At 34.2% G+C, this 20536-nt stretch overlaps 1 protein-coding gene across 1 annotated transcript in view; it reads left to right on the forward strand.

Annotated features, from left to right (window-relative positions):
* Dnajc1 (DnaJ heat shock protein family (Hsp40) member C1) overlaps positions 1–20536 on the forward strand; it is a gene marked incomplete at its 5' end in the record, with an annotated part of 219254 nt that overhangs the window by 172026 nt on the left and 26692 nt on the right. The window contains one exon of the mRNA XM_015495287.2: positions 14409–14528. Within this exon, the coding sequence (XP_015350773.1) occupies positions 14409–14528 (120 nt within the window). The remainder of the gene's footprint in view (positions 1–14408; positions 14529–20536) is intronic.

Raw genomic sequence — 20536 nt, forward strand, 5'->3', positions numbered from 1 at the left:
GAAGAGCATGAGAAAAAGATTAACATTAAACAGGGATGAGAGGTGGGAGGGAAAGGGAGAGAGAAGGGAAATTGCATGGAAATGGAAGGTGACCCTCATTGTTATACAAAATTACATATAAGAGGATGTGGGGAAAAGGGTACACTTGTACATTGCTGGTGGGACTGCAAATTGGTGAGGCCAATTTGAAAAGCAGTATGGAGATTCCTGGGAAAGCTGGGAATGGAACCACCATTTGACCCAGCTATTGCCTTTCTCGGACTATTCCCTGAAGTCCTTAAAAGAGCGTACTATAGGGATACTGCTACATCAATGTTCATAGCAGCACAATTCACAATAGCTATACTGTGGAACCAACTTAGATGCCCTTCAATAGATGAATGGATTAAAAATGTGGCATTTATACACAATGGAGTATTACTCAGCACTAAAAAATGACAAAATCATGGAATTTGCAGGGAAATGGATGGCACTAGAGCAGATTATGCTAAGTGAAGCTAGCCAATCCCTAAAAAACAAATGCCAAATGTCTTCTTTGATATAATGAGAGCAACTAAAAACAGAGCAGGGAGGAAGAGCATGAGAAAAAGATTAACATTAAACAGGGACGAGAGGTGGGAGGGAACGGGAGAGAGAAGGGAAATTGCATGGAAATGGAAGGTGACCCTCATTGTTATACAAAATTACATATAAGAGGATGTGAGGGGAAAGGGAAAAAAAATCAAGGGAGAGAAATGAATTACAATAGATGGGGTAGAGAGAGAAGATGGGAGGGGAGGGGAGGGGGGATAGTAGAGGATAGGAAAGATAGCAGAATACAACAGTCACTAGTATGGCAATATGCAAAAACGTGGATGTGTAACCTATGTGATTCTGCAATCTGTATACGGGGTAAAAATGGGAGTTCATAACCCACTTGAATCAAATGTATGAAATGTGATATGTCAAGAGCTTTGTAATGTTTTGAACAACCAATAAAAAAAATTAAATTAAATTAAATTAAAAAACAAAAAGGACTGTGGATATAGCTCAGTTGTAAATCACCCCTGGGTTCAACAATCCCCAGTACAAAAAAAAAAAAAAAACCTCAAATAGTTAATCATTAGGAAATGAAATGAAAACCACAGTGAGATACGTCAAATCCACTAGAATGGCTCTAACACCAACAGAAAATAACAAATATGAAGGTGTGGATAAAATAGAATCCTTGTAATTAATAGTAGGGATATAAAATGTTTCAGCTGCTATATAAAACAGGTTGGTGGGCTGGGCATGTGGCTCAAGCAGTAGCACGCTCGCCTGCCATGCGTGCGGCCCGGGTTCGATCCTTAGCACCACATACAAACAAAGATGTTGTGTCCGCCGAAAACTAAAAAAAATAAATATTAAAATTCTCTCTCTCTCTCTCTCTCTCTCTTAAAAAAAAACATGTTGGTGGTTCCTTGGAAAGTTAAACATGGAGTTACTATATATATGATAGGCATATAACCAAAAAAAACGGAAAATGGGCTCAAATACATGTACTCTCACGTTCACCACAGCACCATTCACAGTAGCCAAAAATGTGGAAACAGCCCAACAGATGGTCTACTGTCCATCAGTAGACTGATGGATAAATAAACTATGGGTGTATAAACATTTAGAATATTATTCAACCATAAAAAGAACTGGTACATCTGTGAATGAACTCTGAAACATTATGCTAATTGAAAGAAGCCAGAAATAAAAGGTTACATATTGTGTGTCTATTTTTATGAAATATCCTGAATAAGTAAATCCCCCCTACCTTCCTCCAGAAGACCATTTGGAAGTTCAGTAACCTTGGACTAACATTAAGTATTATCCAGGGTCTTAATCTATGACCTAAGAACCACATTTCATGTGCTCAACCTCATTTTCACCATCCCCTGATGTCAAACCTTTTTCTCTACTTTGAGACATTAGTACTTTCTTTTATTTATGGCATTTGTGCTCCTATAATGTAATTTGTGGAATTCTTAACGCTTCAAAAGCATTAGGCAGATTTTGAGAATAATCTGTCCCAAACCCTTTTCCTTCTATTTTCTTTTGGCCTTAGGATAGTTTTTGGTGTGGGGTGTGAGAGCTGCTTTTAAGACTGCTACTGGTTTTGATGGAAGTTTTCCATTCCTTTAGAAAATTGAGTGAGTTTAGTCCTCTTGGTTATATATGAGAACTGCTTAGTAGCAAATTTCTGTCCTTTGCACAATGGCCAGAATCTTTTCGTTCATTCTTACTAATGGGTCATTCATTCTATATAATTATTATAAGCTTGCTGTGTGTCAGGCACAATGTATTCTAAGATCATCAAGGAATTTGTTCATTGATGTGTTTATTATATCCAGTTTCATTCTAAGTATTGAAACACATGAAAGAATAGCAGAGTGCTTTATTTTTTATTATTTTTCAAACTAAAAAAAATCTTATTGATTGATATTGTTTATATGTAAGTAGAAAGTATATCAATAACCAGGCATGGTAGTGCACACCTGTAATCCCAGCTACTTGAGAGGTTGAGGCAAGAGGATTGCAAGCTCAAAGCCAGAGTCAGCAACTTTGCAAGACCCTGTCTCAAAAAATAAAAAAGAGTTGGAATGTGGCTTAGTAGTAAACCCCCCTTGGCCCAATCTCCAATGCTGAAAAAAGAAAGAAAAGCATATCAGCAGCCAAAAATATAAAGACACAGAATGAATGAAGAAGGAAGAAAATATAATGACAACTGAATGTTTTCTTGAGCATAAGGAAAATAAACATCTGTGAGAGAAAAATCACTACAAATGTTAAATTAGGAAACAAATTATGGCTGAATAAACCACCACATCTAAAAATGTTATTAAATAAATGGTGGCACATAATATGAGCATCATCAAAGAAGTCATGCTGTGATTTGGTCCCTGTGTGAGATTGGTTTTTATAATCTTGACATCCACTTCCCTCATCCTGGGAACCATTTTGCACTGACCCTAAGTAGATCTGGATGAAATAGGAAAATATACTACTGCTACCAAGAAGTAGCTCCTAAGCTCAGACTGTCTGAATTTTAGTTTTTCATCTAAAAGCCTCCTAATAGGTTTATGTTTGTGGTTTTGTAGATTTCAGTTCAACTCTCTTTGAACTTACAGAGGTTAATAAAGACCTAAATAATATATATTTTTAAAATTGTCATGATTTATAGGTTTTCCCTAGTTGTATTCTTATATCCCTTTTCTATAATACATAGATCTTGCCTTTTGAATGGTTAATAACCTGAAGTTACCATGGGTTCTTATAGTCAGTTCAGCATGTGTTTTCTGTGTACCTAGTATGAATCTAGGACTTTGCTACCACATACTATAACAATACTTAAAATTATTTTCTAGAATAAAAATCATTTGTCTTGATCTTATAGAATTTTCAAGCACTTTCATGACTGTAATGCTATATAAAATTGTAATCCTGCCTTAATTTTTGTAGAAACATTCAAAAGATACCCCACTTTAATAATTTGTGTGTGTATATATGTACATGCACACACACATACACACATAATTTTTTAAAGAGGTTACAGGACATAACATATAAGATTTTATTTATTTGTTTGTTTATTTTTATGGTGGAACTAGAAATTGAACTCAGGGCCTCATGTATGCTAGCCAAGTTTGCTACCACTGAGCTGCACCCCAACCCCTGGAAATATATTTTTAATGAAATTTCAATGATACCATCTAAATCCTAATTGTCTATGACAACATTTATATTTGTAACCTAAAAAACTACTGGTGATTACTGGAGCTAAAATTGGGGAACCTGAGGTCTTCCCCTAGTTCCATTACTGGTACACATAGGAAGTTTTTTCACTTAAGACATTAAGCTCTCAATTTCTTCTTTCTTAAAAAATAGGACATTGGACTAGATTGTCTGTAGCTGTTGAAATGAGTCTATTTTAAAATAATCTAATTCCTAAAACTTTTACCTTTTATGCTTGAAAATGGTAATTAGATTTTAGTATACATATATGATCCCAGTTATTAAACTAAGAATCAAATGCCATTCCTTTGAATAATGTGATCTTTGATAAGTACCAGATGTACCATTGTAGAATATAATGGAAAGAATATGGCAGATTTCTAATTTCCTTTGTAGCATCTGCCAATCATATGCCCTGATTTTAACAACAGCAACAGCAAAAAATCTTTTCAATTTCTTTTGGTTTTAGTTTTTTCCCCAGTAAGATAATACAGAAAATATTCTGCCTGAAAACAGAATAGTTGTTCCTTTGAGGTCACATTTAATTCTAAGAGCTATAAATCTATAAATTAAAATGTCCCTTGAGACATGAAAACATTTCTTTGGTAGAATTCTGACTTTACTAAGCAAAAGAGCTGCACTTTGAGCAAAGTGGCCTAGTAGCTCTCCATTTATTTCTCCTATGAGTTCTTTTGTTTTTTCCTTAAAATATTCATTCAACAATCATTTGTTGACTGTAACATGCTCCAGGCATTAAGGACATGAGAGAGTCATAATCCTGAAACTTTAGGATTGGAATCTGTACTGAGAAAGTTATAAAAAGAGATCATCATAATAAAACACAATAATTTTACTAAAACTATATAAAGATATGGAGGGAGGATAACAAGAGTACCTAAGTATTCTGGGGAGTTAAAAAGATTTCACCGAGGAAACTTAGTTTCAAAAGAGGAAAAGTTACTAGGTTGATAATTTTGAGTAGTACATTCTGGGCAGAGGGAAAATAGTCAAAAGGAAGAGAGGTATGAAATGGCCTGAATATGAACAGCCAGTAGTTTTGGATATTTGAAGCATACTTGAGGCAGGGATCAAGAGGAAATAAAACTGGGAGGCAGGAAGGGGCTAGATAGGTAGTCTTTAGATGCTATGTATAGGAACTTAGATTTATTTTTTCCTATAGGAAATTAGGAGTATTGATGAATTTTTGTATTGAACTCATTTGGGACCAAATTTGTGAGATGTTGGAGAAGTTATATAACCTCTCAGTACCTCTGTAAATACCTCTGTAGTAACAATATCTTATAGATTATTGTGAAGATTAAATTATTCATATACATAAAACACTTGAGATAGTGCCCTAGTAAGCATCTATAAGAATGTCAGCAAAGCTTTGTATGATCTAACTCCTGTACCTCTTGAGTCTCTCAAAATCTTACTTATCCTGAATCAAGACCCAAGATTCAGATTTATTGTGATTTTGTTTTGCATTTTCATGGTGGCTAATGATGTTGAACATCTTTTCATGTACTTACTCTTTATATATCATCTGTAGAGAAATATCTATTAAGATCCTTTGCCCATTTTTTGTTAGATAATTTGCCTTTTTAGTAGTAAGAATTCTTTACTGTGTTCTGGACACCAGACCTTTTCAGATATTTGTCTAGAATATATTTTTTGCATCAGGGAAATGTAAATCAAACACAATGAGCTATCACTCCACATCTACTAGGATTGTTATAATAAAAAGGATAATAACAAGTGTTGGCAAGGGTGTGAAATTGGAACTCTGATGTACTGCTGATGGGAATGTAAAGTGGTATAACTGTTTTGGAAAATAGTTGTCAAAAACTAGAAATTAAGCTGGCTGTGGTAGTGTACCCAGTTACTTAAGAGGTTGAGGCAGGAGAGTCACAAGTCCAACCTTGGCAACTTAAAGAAACCCTGTCTCAAAATGTAAAAAAATAAAAAGCTCTGGGGACTTAGGTCAGTGGTAGAGCACTCCTGGATTTAATCCCTAGTACAGCAAGGGAAGGAGAGAGAAAAGAAGAGATTAGGGAGAGGGAATGAGAGTGACTCCATGCCATTAAATAAAACTTAACTTTGTTGTTGTTGTTGTTGTCTTTTTTGCCATGCCCGGGCCTTGCACATGCTAGGCAAGTGTCCTGCCACAGAGGTATACCCCCAGGCTTCAAGGCTTATTATTTATTTTTAGTTTTAAGTAGCACAACAGTGGCTTGTGACTCAACCACATGTACTTCCAGTGTTCGTGGCCCCATGATTTCTCTCAGGTGACAGGCCACCATGGCTTTGAGAACTCTGGGCTCAGTACCATGGCCAACATGGTCTCCAACTTCAGCCATGGGATTTTCACTTCTGATTGACAACCTTGTACAGTGGTGACCTTCTCTAAGGAATCCACCTTAATCTAAAGTATCTGCTCTCCCATTAGCAAGATAACATCTCCAAAGGGTCTCAGTTTCAACATAAGGACAAGAAGGGCTTTCCAGGGTGAGTAGGGTATTAGCATTTTTCTGCCAGTTCTCTGAGGACAATTCTCTCAGAGTAATAAAAGGACCAGTTAACCCTTATACAATCAGTGAGATGATACAGAAGAGGAGTCCTGAGTTTAGGAAACCCAAATCTTTTACAACAGACAATATGGCTACTCGTTCCTTCAGAGGGAGGCATTGTCATCACTACATTAGATAATAAGAATGTTTTCCTTTTGATTCCAAGGGAGACATTATCACAACTTATCATTTGGGCTGCTTGCATCCTTTCACATTTTGGCAATTGACTTCCCTAGAACCAAGTAATCCAAGAGAAAGCAAGGCAAAAGTTATGTGTCTTTTATAATCTGTTTTTAGAAGACACAACTCTGTTGTTTCCACTATCTCCTATTAGTTACGCAGGTCAGCCTAGCCACTGTGGGAGGAAACTACATAAGGGAATATACTAAGAGATGGGAGTTATTAAGGACTATCTTGGAGACTCATTACAACAATTTAACACATAGGATAATTAATAGCATAGTTAGCTGAATAAAGAGTACATGGATGTGTCCATTATGGAAAGCAATATGAAATTTCCTCAAAAAATTAAAAGTAGAACCACCATATGATCCAGCAGTTCCACTGCTGGGTATATATCCAAAAGAAATTAAATCACTATGTCAAAGAGACATCTGAGCAGGCATGGTGGTGCTCGCTTGTAATCCCAGTGGCTTGGGAAGCTGAGGCAGGAGGATTGCAAGTTCAAAGCCAGCCTCAGCAACTTAGGGAGGCCCTAAGTAAGTCAGTGAGACCCTGTCTCTAAATAAAATATTAAAAAAGAGGCTGGGGATGTGGCTCAGGATTTTTGAATGTTTTTACCACAAAGAAATGATAAATGTTAGAGGAGATAGGTATGTTTCATCTGATTTGAACATTACACGATATATACATGTATTGAAACATCATATAATACCCCATTAATATGTACAATTTTGAATCCATCCCATTTATTGATTTTTAATTTTATTTCTTGCGGTAGGAGTCTTGTTAAGGAAAGTCAGGGCCTAATCTGACATGATGAAGATTTGGGCCTACTTTTTCTTCTATTAGGTGCAGGGTCTCTGGTCTAATTCCTAGGTCGTTGATCCACTTTGAGTTGAGTTTTGTGCATGGTAAGAGAGAAGGGCTTAATTTCATTTTATTGCATATGGGTTTCCAGTTTTCCCAGCACCATTTATTGAAGAGGGTATCTTTTCCCCAATATATGTTTTTGGCACCTTTCCCTTAACTATGAGATAACTATATTTATATGGGTTTGTCTCTGTGTCCTCTATTCTGTACCATTGGTCTACAAGTGTATTTTGGTGTCAATACAATGCCCTTTTTGTTACTACAACTCTGTAGTAGTTTAAGGTCTGGTATAAAAATAAAGGTATTTTTTCCATCTAGAACTAAAAAAAAATTTTTTTTTAAATTTAGCATCTTTTTTTAAAATATATTTTTTAGCTGTAGGTGGATATAATATCTTTATTTTTATGTGGTACTGAGGATCAAACCCAGTGCCTCACTCATGCTAGGCGAGCGTTATACCACTGAACCACAACCCCAGCCCTTGTTTAAGTTTTAATTAATAAAAATAAATAATAATGGGGCTGGGATGTGGCTCAAGCGGTAACACGCTCGCCTGGCATGTGCAAGGCGCTGGGATCGATCCTCAGCACCACATAAAAAAAAAAAAAGATGGTGTGTCCACTGAAAACTAAAAATAAATATTAAAAATTCTCTCTTCTCTCTCTCTCTCTCTCTCTCTCTCTTTCAAAAAAAAAATAAAATAAAATGGAAGAAGAAAAAGAGTATAGGGGAACTCTACTATTTTTACAACTTTCCTATAAATCTAAAACTACTTCATAATAAAGCTCAAAGAATTTTAAATGAAATAATATAAGTTACAGACTGAAAGAAAATATTCAAAAAATATATATATATATATATATGACAAAGATCTTATATTCACAAAATATAAAGAATTCTTACAACTGAATAATAAAAAAATTTTTAAATGGGCAAAAAGCATGAACACATACTTTATGAAATAGATATTTAGTTTACTGATGAGCACACATAAAAATACTCAAAATCATATGTAATCAGGGAAATGCAGTTCCCACCAGAATGGTCAAAGTCAAAACAACTGACAGTGTCAAGTGTTGGCAAGGATATGAAATAGCAAGAATTTTCATAACATTGCTGGTTATACTACAAAACAATATAACTTCTCTGGAAAAACACTTAAGTCGGTTCTTATAAAATTAGGTATATACTTTCCTTATGACTTAGCAATTCCATCTCTAGGTGTTTACACAAGAGATAAAGAACAAATGCCACTTAGAGAGTTGTACATAAGTTGACATAGCAGCTGTATTATTAATACATAATAACCAAAAACTGACAGCAATTCAAATATCCATTAATAGGAGAATGGATAAACAAATTATGATACAAATCTTTTCTGATGTGTGTTGTGAATATTTGCTCCCAGATATGGCTTTTCATTTTTTAAATCATTTCTTTTAAAATTCCAAAGTTTAATTTTGACAAAGTCGAAATAGTTTTGGTTTTGCCATTTCAAAGTCATTATTTGTACACAACTCCCTAAAACTAAGTAAAGGTTGCTCTTCAGTAAAGGAATGAAAGGGTAGGGTAATACCAGAAATGTTAGTTGTTTTTGTTATAAGGGGCCCTTTAGTTATAAGAGGCCTCATTCATGGTGAGCCATTGTGCAAGTAATAGCATAAATGGGCTTAGTATAATTTGTAAATGAGTAACATATTTTCTCCAGAACCTAAAAGAGCCTAAAAGAAGTTGTGATAACTGTTAGGATCAGTAGTTGTTTCTTAGCAATGGCATGAATGGAGCAGCCGTCAGTTTAACCAGATGATTTTAAGAAATTAAATCAAGGTGGCAAGGACTCTGCATTTCATGTAAGGCAGTGACCCATCTCCTTTTTGTAAGCTTCTTTGTATTTGCATGTCCTAAATAGTGTGCCAAATAGTGTATCTAATGAATCTTCTCAGAGAAGAATGTTATCAATGTAATGTCATAACTGCAGTCCTGAAGTAAGATATAGTTAAGTTCTTGCCTTTAAAGATTCTGTTATGGCAGGACTGTTTCAGTACCACACAACTAGGTGAAAATGTATTGGGTGCCTGTAGAACTGAAGGCAAACTGCAGTTAAGAGACTATTGAAATAGACACTGAACAGAACACATTCACCAAATCTATAAAGGCAAAATATTTACCAGCTCCCAATTAAATTGTTAGTAATTTCAATAGTACTGGATATTGATCCTTTAATAAGTCCACAGTATTAAGGTTGAAGTAATCTACCATGAGGTACCATTCATTTTTCTCAAGTGTAAGAGCAGGCCAAATTGGGCTTGTTAAATGAACTACCAGTAAGGATAACCCCTTTTCTAAAGAGGTCTTGTATAATGGGTATTAGTCATTGAAGGATCTGTGTTAAGTCATATTGAGGCATATTAACCATTTTAATGGGGAAGAGGTAGGTCCATAGGTTCCATTTTATCAAGGCAATTTGTAAGTGCCAAAGACCTAGTTTTATTCATTACTCATCGAGTCAGAGAGTTTGTGACTACTCTGGGATATTTTCAGACAGTGGGTGTTATGATTATAGAGAATTTAGGCAAGACATTTGATCTGGTAGTTAAGGTTAGGCATACCTGTTTGTCCTCTATATTATATTCAGTAACTCTGCTAATATTATAGGGATACTTTGTTTAAATTTAGTGGGATGTCTAGTATTGATTAAGGGCATGAAGGCTTACCAATTTTAGTATATTTCAACAGATGTTCAGTTAAGTCAGAGCCAGTGTTATAAAAGGCACAAGTAACTCCCTGCCCTTTTATCTACTTGTTGCATAAATTTTTACAATAAATTTGAGACTACCAATTGGGTCAAATTATGGACTTCTTTGCTGGGCATCATAGCATACACCTGTAATCCCAGGAACTCGGGAGGCTGAGGCAAGAGGATCGCAGGTTTGAGGCCAAACTCAGCAACTTGGAAAGGCCAAAGTAATTTAGCAAGATGCTGTCTCAAAATAAAAAATAAAAAGGGCTGGGGATGTGGCTCAGTGAGTAAATATTCCAGGGTTCAATCTCTAGTACCCCCCCAAAATTTTTTTAAGTTATAATTTCTGTTTCAGCTTTCTTTATGTATTTCTTCCCTATTATGGACTAAATTTTGTCCCCTCATATTCATATGTTGAAGCCCTAGCCCCAATTGCATTTAGAGGGAGGGCCTTTGGGAAGGTAATTAAGATTAAATGAATGAAATCATAAGAGTGGGGCCTTAATGTAATAGGATTGGTATTCCTATAAGAGGAGAAAGATCAGAAATCCCCCCCACACACATACATATGAATGCACAAAAGGTCATGTGATGACATAACAAGAAGGTAGCCCCCTACAAACGAGGGAAGAGAGCCCTTGAAAGAGTTTCTCTTCCTAAGAATGATTCATTTTTAATTTTGTCAATGTTAACATAGATTGTTTACATAGATGTTTATCAAAGGTACCTAACTACTCAATTTTTAAGTTGGAAAGATACATTGTATAGCTGAAAGCTAAATGCTTTCTAAAACAAAAAGTACATAGGGAACATAGAGTTAGAGGGTTGCAGATTACTAGATTGGTATTATGCCATTAACATTAGCTCTACATCTGATATTTTAAATGGGTAATGGTATGTAAGGGTGCTATTTTATTTTCTTGGGTAAATTTTCTGAGAATTTATGAGTTGGGCTAAACCTTCTAAAAATCATTGAATCTGAATTTTAACTATTGTTATTATATAAATAACGATCATTAATTGGTCCTTTCAATGGAAATATTTCTCATTAGGGAGTTTCTGAATCTATTTATTAGATAGAAAAGGACCTTTTGTCATTTAATATGAAAATATAATAAGTACGTTTCTTTTAATTTGGCCATAATTTTTCATTACCAAATAAACTGCATGATACTTTTTAATTAACATTTTATGGTCTAAAGCTGTGAAGGGAAATATGTACATATAGGTTATGTGAAAATATAGTGTACTTTCCCCTACAGCCCCCTACCCCTATAACCCAAAAGTGTTAGAAGATTTTCAAAGACACCAAATCTTTGAATATAACAGGTTTCATGAAAAAAATTCACCCCAAAGGGACATTATTTGGTATTACAATTTAAATTTCCCAATCATTTCTTTCCGTAGAAATATTTTTGGGTTATTGCATAAAAATACTGAATTATTTGAAAACTTAACTTTTTATTTAATATGGAGATTTATTCCCAGAGTGGGGCTTTTCTGATGCAAAATTGGAATGCTTGTGTAGTCACAACAGCTGTCCCCACACCATGTGGTATCTTCCATTACTTTACTGTAGAGATGAATTTTTGGCCCAGTGTTTCAGTAATATTGGACACACATGGTTTTAAGTGGCAAAGCAGTATGCTTATGCATTCATTTGACTTTCACAGCTACAATTGGCTCCAGATTAGAACAGAGAGAATACATTCACACCATGACCACCCTCATGGCTGCTGTAGTAGCTGGATCACAGTAGGCTCTGTTGCTTCTAAAGACACAACTAACTATTGCTGAGGAATTACACATTCACCAAAGTGCCTTACAGCTGTAGGAGAGAGAATAATGAATTGCTAAAAGGCTTCTCTCAGATTTCAGACTATGGTCCTAGTTATTATTGATCTTTTTAAAATATTAATCATAAAAATCATGGTGATGAAGAACTATGAATCTAAAAGGCAAGTTCACCATGGCAGTAGGTGATTTTTCAAGATATGGATCCAAATATTTTATTTAAAATTTTCCCTTTCCAGGAAAAAAGGTGGAACTTTAAGACTCTCATTAACAAGGAACTAAAATCAGATTTTTTTAATGCCTATTGTTCATATATGTAGTATATTTGGAAAACCAATCTCTTAGGAATAGAAATTATTTTTTTTAATTGGTTTATTATGTAAAACAATGATTTCTGGTTTTGACATTTTAGACACTTTTGTTTTGCTCCAAAAATATCGTTAAGTTAACGCAGAAATTGGTTGATTTGGTTTAGTGTGAAACTTTTATTGATATACTACATGGTTTGAGTACTGTATCAATGTGTGTCTTCATGCAGTTTCAACTTAATGTTCTTCATGGTGTGATTTTGTACAGTAAGCTTATATTTAAATTCTACTTAAAACTTACCTCTTGCGTTTCTGAAACCATTTTGTATAATTATTACAGCTTCAGCTTTTACCAGTAAAAATATTATTTCCTTGAAAATCCAATTACATTCCTCTAAATGGTATCTGAAAAAGAATAATACTTTTTTCCTTAAATAAGGCAAAAAGAAAGAAAAAAAATCCGACACGTAAATTTTTAAATCATCCGATATGGAGAATTAGATTTCTGATATTCATTAAATATCAAAGAAATTCCAACTAGACCCAATGTAGGCTACCTTTTTATATAAGTGAATTTATGCATGTATTGTAGGGACCGTGCTGATGAATATGTTTGAGGCTTTCAGCTCTTAGTGGATACAAAATAGAATGATTGATAAAATCCTCCCTACTATTGGCTATTATTTACTGACTCTTAAGTGGCAGGTTGTATTTATGCCAATTTATCTGCTTCAGGGAACATTCTTGATAGCAGAACAAAGTGAATAAAAGTAGTTTGCTTTGCAAATGAATGCAAATAGGAGAGCCTTTCGGAAAGCCCTTTAACAGGGGCAGTGCACTTTGATTATGAGTGAAGCTGCCATTTGGACATGGTGAAAAGAGCACGCTTGAACCATTGATTGGGGGAGACAGTAAAAAGTCAGGAAGGGCCCCCTTAAGCTTGCAGTGAGGCAGGCGGATGTCAGTGTGGTTAGAGCACAGTGGGAGAATGACAGGGAGGATTAGTGTCAGGGAGAAGCTTTGCTGTAGCTGTGGAGATAGTCCCTGGGGTCACTCACCTCTGACTGTTGTTCTGTGCTGATGGTTCTGTAATGCAAACTGCCTGATGTGTGCCTGTTCATTATCGGAAATAGTGATTAGAAAAGGTATTTGTTTCAAAGATTTCCTTCCACCCTTTCTTCCTTTCTTTCCTTGTCTTTTTTCTTTCTCTTTTCTTTCACTCCTTTCCTCCCTTCCTTTTCTCCTTTTTAAATTAATTGATTAATTAATGAAAGGAAAATAAGGTAAGCATCCTCAATCTCTCTGCTGACTACTTACTTGATTATTGTTTTATACCAAAGTGGTTACTGCCTGTGATGGGGATAGCTTAGTGCTAAAATGTAATATAAAATAACCATCACATGATTTTGTTATTTGATAATAATTTATTTTGCTTTGCTAAATTTTGGGTTTGACCACTGGCTGGGCTGAGTATAATGCAGAGGATATGGTTGCTGTTAGAATCTTTGTGTGGTTTTGTAATTTTCAATATGTTTTACTCAGTTTAATAACTTGGCCAACTTCTAGCAGCTCTTTACCTTCTTACAACTGATATGTTGCATTGCATGGATTGGACAGTTTACATCTTAGTCACAGGAGTTTCTAATTTTATTTGTTCTCAAGTTTTGTAAAATGTTATCATTTCACAAATTAAACTTCTTGAAAATTTGTTATTTTTAAAATTGAAATTTTTTCCATAAAAAATCTTTGTCTCATTTCTGATTCTGAACCAGTACATCATATTTTAATTTATACTTGTAAGATTTTTTGTTTTCTATAAGGTATAATTTTTTTAAACTTCAAAACCTTTAATAGTCATGTGAGGCATTTGTGAGCAGCACCACATTTCATAGGCTTTGATAATGATTTCTCACTTTAAGGTAAAACTAATTTTTTTTTAATGCCTTCAAAAACCTAGTTTTGTACTGTTCTTTCTTTCTTATTTGGTACATGTAGGAAAAATTAAGGCTGCTGGAATTTTGTATTCTAATGTTTAATATACAACTCAAATCTTTATCTAATAAACTTTTAGATACATTTTAGAGTTTTGTTTTTGTTTTTGTAGAAAGCATGTTACCAATAATTTGTTTTACATGCTTGTTAAATTTTTTATCAAGCATTCTCCCAATTATCTCTTTCATTTTCTTTAATGTTTTTCAGGCACCTGAATGGACAGAAGAGGACCTCAGCCAGCTGACAAGAAGTATGGTTAAGTTCCCAGGAGGGACCCCAGGTCGATGGGAAAAGATTGCCCACGAATTGGGTCGATCTGTGACAGATGTGAGTTCACTCAGATTTGCGTTGTATGGAGAGTGACAAATCAGAACAAGCTAACTATGTAGGAGGCAGACATAGATGGGTCCTACATTGTCTTTGGAGAAAGGCTGCAATTCTTTGAGGACCTGGAAGTGAACCATTAATGAAATAAGCAAGAAGCAGATGTGAATCAGTCCCCTGGTCCACAATTAACAGCTGCCTGAGGAATTCTAGTGTTTGGCCTACTTGAGCTACTGAAACCTAATCAGAGAAAAACAATGCCAGGTTTTGTGTTTATAGTGACCCTTTAATTGTGGAAAAGACAGTTCTCAAACTGATCAGAATTAGAGATTGTATTTCAGCTGGATCTTTTTAACATTGTACAGATTGCTAGTGTATTTAGACAGGTGGTTTGGATTAATTAAATGAGTCCTAGTCCTATAATACAAATAGAATGTTTGACTTTTTATTTCAAGGATGATACTAACTATTCATTTTGACAAGCTGTGTGTCTATGTGCTATGATCATTCACACGTATGTATGGTCATTCGTATGTAGGTGTGAATGTCCAAAGCTAACATTTAGAAGACAAAGTATTTGTTTATAAAGGTGTTGTACTTAACACTTTAAGTGCTTTAATTCAGTAAACTTAGAGAATCTTTAGACACTTACATAGTGTCTGGCGTGGACTAAATACTTAGTAAACATTTAATAAAAATTTAGGAAAAAACATTTCAGTGTAAAATTGATATTTTCATAAAGGATAGTAAATATTCTTTACTAAATTTATTTTAAATATATTCTATAGATCTAAAAATACTTAAGGAGTTGCTGAAAGCAAAGATTTTAAATTTTCCCTTCATTTCTGTTAGTATGCTATCAGATCTTTTTTGATAATACAGAATTTTAAAAAGAACTGAACATTTTCACTGAATACAGCTACCTAAAACAAACAAAAAACTGGCCTATAAACTTACTTTTCATAGTAAACTTCACTTTAAATTTAGAAACAAACATACAAAAATTACTGCCAAATTTTCTGAGGGTTTTTTTTCCCCTTTATTCTCTTAAATAGAAACTTCTTTAAAACTTTATATAAATATTGTTACTACACAGGTCTTTTTGAAGTCACATTTTAAAACTATTTGAATATTTATAAGATTTTTTTGCATTATTTTCATTTCACAGTTGAAGTATGATCGTGGGGAAAATAGCTATTGTATGCTGTAGCAAATTTATTTTGCTGTTTGATGAAGAGACCAGTACTTTAGTAACTGGAAAACCTTACAAGGAAACCTTTCTTCTGCTTAGAATGTTGTTAGGATATGCATTTTATTTTCTAATTTTTAAATATGTGTGTAAAAGGTAAGTTAATAATGATTTATCAATGAATATCCATGGTTATTGATGTTTTAAGTACTATGACCCTGCAGTTATACAACTGCTAATAATATAGTGATTAAAAAAATTACTAATTTCTACAAGGTTATAAAACATTGGTTGAAAGGGGACCAAAACTTTTAGTTGTTTAATGAAAAAGTACATCAATTTAGTGTTTCCATTGAAGACAGCACTACTTCTAATTTTGTATGTAATATTTTTAGTTAATGCTAAAAGGAGATAGGAAATTGAGTAAAGTAATATTTTAATTTGTTGTCATTAAAATCTGATTAATTTTTTTCTGTATTTTTTAGAGGAGAGAAAGTTTTTAAAACTTATGCCTGATATAACCACAGAACCTCATAGATCTAGAATATCTATACTTAATTTACAAGAGTAGTGTTGGTACAAAGACATTTTTTCAAACTTTTGCAAATTCATCCTGTGTTTCTTTTCCTTTTTTCCTCTCTGTAGACCTCCCTAAGGGAGACTTGTTTTATGCGTGCATGGAAGTGGCAAATGTGACTTTTTCAGTTGTTCGTTGCGTACACATGCCAAGTATTAGTTCTGTTTTTATAATATCAAAAGAACCTTGGAAATAGTTAATGAACCTAAACTTTTGTAGCACCAAAAAATTGCCACTGTAACTTTTCTTCTATGTCAGGATTTATCACATTGCATTTTTACACTGCATTTTTATCTTGTGAGCATCATCTCTGTAGCTGCACTATACATTTCATTTTAGTAACTGTGCACGTGCGGACACACACACACACACACACACAGAGTATAAATTACTCTAAAAGAGAACAGGTGTGCAAAGACTCAAAAAACTCCTTTCAGGGATGACTTGTAAATCACATTGAAGCAACTGAATGGGTTCAGCTAATAGAGTTCCTTCAGTAGAATGTTAAGTGAAAGTTAATCACACTTTAAAAGAACACTTAGGCTTCTTTTTGGCTTATGGTGTTAATCACGTTTGTTTTCAGTAAGTATTTGATTATGAAAAAGAAACCAGGTTCTCTCCCTTTACCTCTGCATACTGACTGATCACCTGACACGCTTGCCCCTGCTCTTCACAGCTGTCCTTTGACCTGGTTTCCTTGCAGAATTTGTAGCTTCAGGCTTGCTTCTCTTTCCTTCAAGAAACAATTAACCTTTTGGGCGAAGAGGTGAATGTGTGACAGTGGTGGAATCTATATGGTTCTTTATTTGGATTGACAGATTATAGTGAAAAACCTACTTTATTCCTCAATTAAGAAGGGAATTAAGTATATTAATTCTCGTAATTAGCAGTTAAATTACTAAATTCTACTCTGGATAAGTATAAGCAATGTTTTTCACTTTCTAAAAAATTGACACAAAGTACATTTTAATTCAGATACACCTATTTTATTATGGATTAAATATTTTTAAATGTTAATACATGCCTTTCAGCAAATAATTTTAGTAACCACAAAGGACACTTAAATTGTAAAAACAACAGAGGAAACAAAAACTGTCTGGCATGTTAAACCAACTTTAATGTGATTATTAACTGCAGATTTTCTAAATTAAGGTCAGGGAGCCTCATATTTCTGACTTGTGAAGTAGTGTTATTCTCTTGCCTGAAAGGATGTAAACTGATTCTCCTTCTCCCTGTGGTCACTAATCTCTTGCATTCTGGTTGTGATAACAGACTGATTGGAGATTTTCCGCTTGCTTAGAAAAGGTCCAGATAGGCAGCAAAACAAAAGACAGGTGGCTAAATTTAAACAGACTTTTATAATTAACTTAGTGCCATAGTGTGAGGAAAGAGGCATGTAGTTAGATAAGCATCCCATTATGCCACTGAGCAGGAGGAAAATAAGATTTTATACAGCTACAACTAGGGTAGAGATAGAGGATGATAACATTTGGGGAAATTTATATATTGTTATGGTGGTTGTTTCAGAAACACTGAAGTAAACCCAGAGTAGTGGCACATACCTATAATCCCTGCTACTCAAGAGGCTGAAACAGGAGGATTCGAATGTTCAATGCCAGCCTGGGCAACTCAGTGATATCCGGTCTCAAAATTAAAACTAAAAAGGGATAGGGGGATAGCTCAGAAAACACCCCTAGGTCAGTCCCCCACTACTTCAAAAAAAAAAAAAAAAATCCTAAATGGATTGTTAATCCTAAATCGAAAACAAGCTTTATGGTTTATCAGTGTACTAAATATATAGTTATTCTTTTAGCTAATATGTTACTATTAGTTTTAGAGTCATAGTGGCCCTACCCAAAATTGTGAGGATGACAGGATTGTCCATTTTCCATTTTCATCCTTACAGACCCCTTACCAACTTTCTACTGGAGCAGTTCTTAGTCTGAGCATGGTCTGTGTTCCTCTCCCTCCCTTGTTCCTTATCCTGTCAACTTCACAACTGTCAAAGACATTTAAATTTTAGAATGGAGTGAGTGCTTTATCCCATCCTCTTTGCTAGATGAGTCACTAGTTAATCTGATATACAACTTTCAATATTAATAGATGACGATATTTTAATGTCATTAGATATCATACACACACACTTATATTTAAAATCTTTTAAGTTCTTATTGCTGTTTTGAGGTAGTAGGACATTTTGTGTCCATCAGACAAAACTACAGAATTAATTAATCTCTCCATTGGTGTGGCTGAAGTTTTGTTATATATTACTTAATGATTAATGCAAACCTTTCCCCAATCCCCAGTTTAATAAAGAATTTTCAGGTTTAGCTATATTATATGAAATATATAGATTAATTTATATGAAAAATATAAAGATGGTTAAAGTTTTCTTGAGTTTGATTTTTTTTCATTTTTAATTTATGACAATTGTTTTGAGGAATTGATGTGAAATTCTAATAATAGTTTTTAAATATCTTTTGAAGCATTTAATTTTTTTAATAAGAAGGAACATATTGTCAAAGTCCTTTCTTTGCATTTCCCAGATGAACTCTACTTGATCATATATATTATTTTAATAAAAACAGCCAGATTTAATTTGTTGATTTAAAATTCTTGCATTTATATGTACAAGTGAGAATGTTATAGAAATTTTGAAGTTTACTAGTTGGATATATTTAGATAGAGACTAAATATTTAGGTAGGCAACCTTCTAGAATTAATTTATTGTAGCCTACTCGATTATTTCATTATATAAGCCTTCTAGCATCTAGATAGTCAAGCAGATATTGAATTCATAACACAAAGAACAGGATGCCATGAGAAAAATTAGAGCAAACATGAATATCAAGTAACAAAAACAAATGAAGTAGAATGATTGAAAGTTATTATTAGGAAAATCTCCTGGAGAACAGAATAAAAAGAGAAATTGTTTTAAAATATTATAGAAAGGAAATTCAGGGAATCACTCCAGGAAGTCCAAATCTAACTAGAAGGAATGACAATGAGAGAGAAAGAGAAAACGGAGGCAAGGTCTTGTTCAATAGTTTATATAATAAAGTTTTTCAGAATGTAAGGACACCTGAAACAGCTTTGTGAGAGCTTTCCACAGTCAAGTGGGATACATAGAAAAGATCCTGGGAAATATGAATACTTAGAATATATAGATCTTCAAAGTTTCTATGAAGACACCTCCAAAGTAAGACAAAATATAATAATAAAAATTACAGCGGGCTGCTCCTGAAAAGCTCCATTACACTGGCTCAGTGGTAGAGCACTTGCCTAGCATGTGTGAGGCACTGGGAAGGAAGGAAGGGAGGGAGGGAGGATGGACCATCACTAACTAATAAAAATATTTTTTTAAAAAATTACACCAACACTAGATTCTGAAAGACTAGGGGAAAATGCCTTCTTAGTTCTGAGGGGAAATGTTCTGAATCCAGAAGAGAACAAGTACAGTGACAAACACATGAGGTAAAGACTCGTACCCTTTCTTAGAAGTCTTCCTGAGGTTGTACTCCAGCAAAAAGAGGGATGAATTAAAGAAGACAAAATGGAATCTAAGAAATAGTGGATACACCCCAGTGAACAAAAGTCACTGCACTCCACAGCTACACAGCGGGCAAGAGAGCAGTAAGATCACATTGGAATAGGAGAACTATGGACTGCATGTTTGAAACCCTGGGAAGAGGGAGATTTATAGAATAGACAGTATGGCTGAGAACTTGGAAAAATATATACATGGAAACAGGCATCTAGAAACTCTACAATTTATTGAAACCCACACACAAAAAAGGAATAGTCCAGATTTCAGTAGATTGAAGACCAGAGTGATAGAGCAAAAGAATATGTACTGCCAACGTTCTCCTTTGAGTAGCACAAGTGTGATCACAGCACATTATTTGTCACAACAATGAATAGTATTTACCAGGTCACACTTATGTAATATTGTACTATCTTTTTGTACCATATTTTAACCGTCTTACATATTTTCCAAATGGGTTTTCAGTTTTTAAAATCTACAAATTGTGGAAGACTCTGGCATGTTGTTCACCAAAATATGTCTCTTCTTCCTCTTTAGTGATAGATTTATATTTTAGGCTCATATGCATCCAAGAACACTGTATTCCCAAGCCTCACAACCTCTGATATGGCTATGTTACTCTTTTCAGAGCAACATAATGGAAGTAATGTGCATTTGTAGGATCTCTTACTCATTTTTCCTTTGCATGGAGCTAGAACACT

Source organism: Marmota marmota, unplaced genomic scaffold (assembly GCF_001458135.2).
Source record: "Marmota marmota marmota unplaced genomic scaffold, marMar, whole genome shotgun sequence".
NCBI classification, from domain to species: domain Eukaryota; kingdom Metazoa; phylum Chordata; class Mammalia; order Rodentia; family Sciuridae; genus Marmota; species Marmota marmota.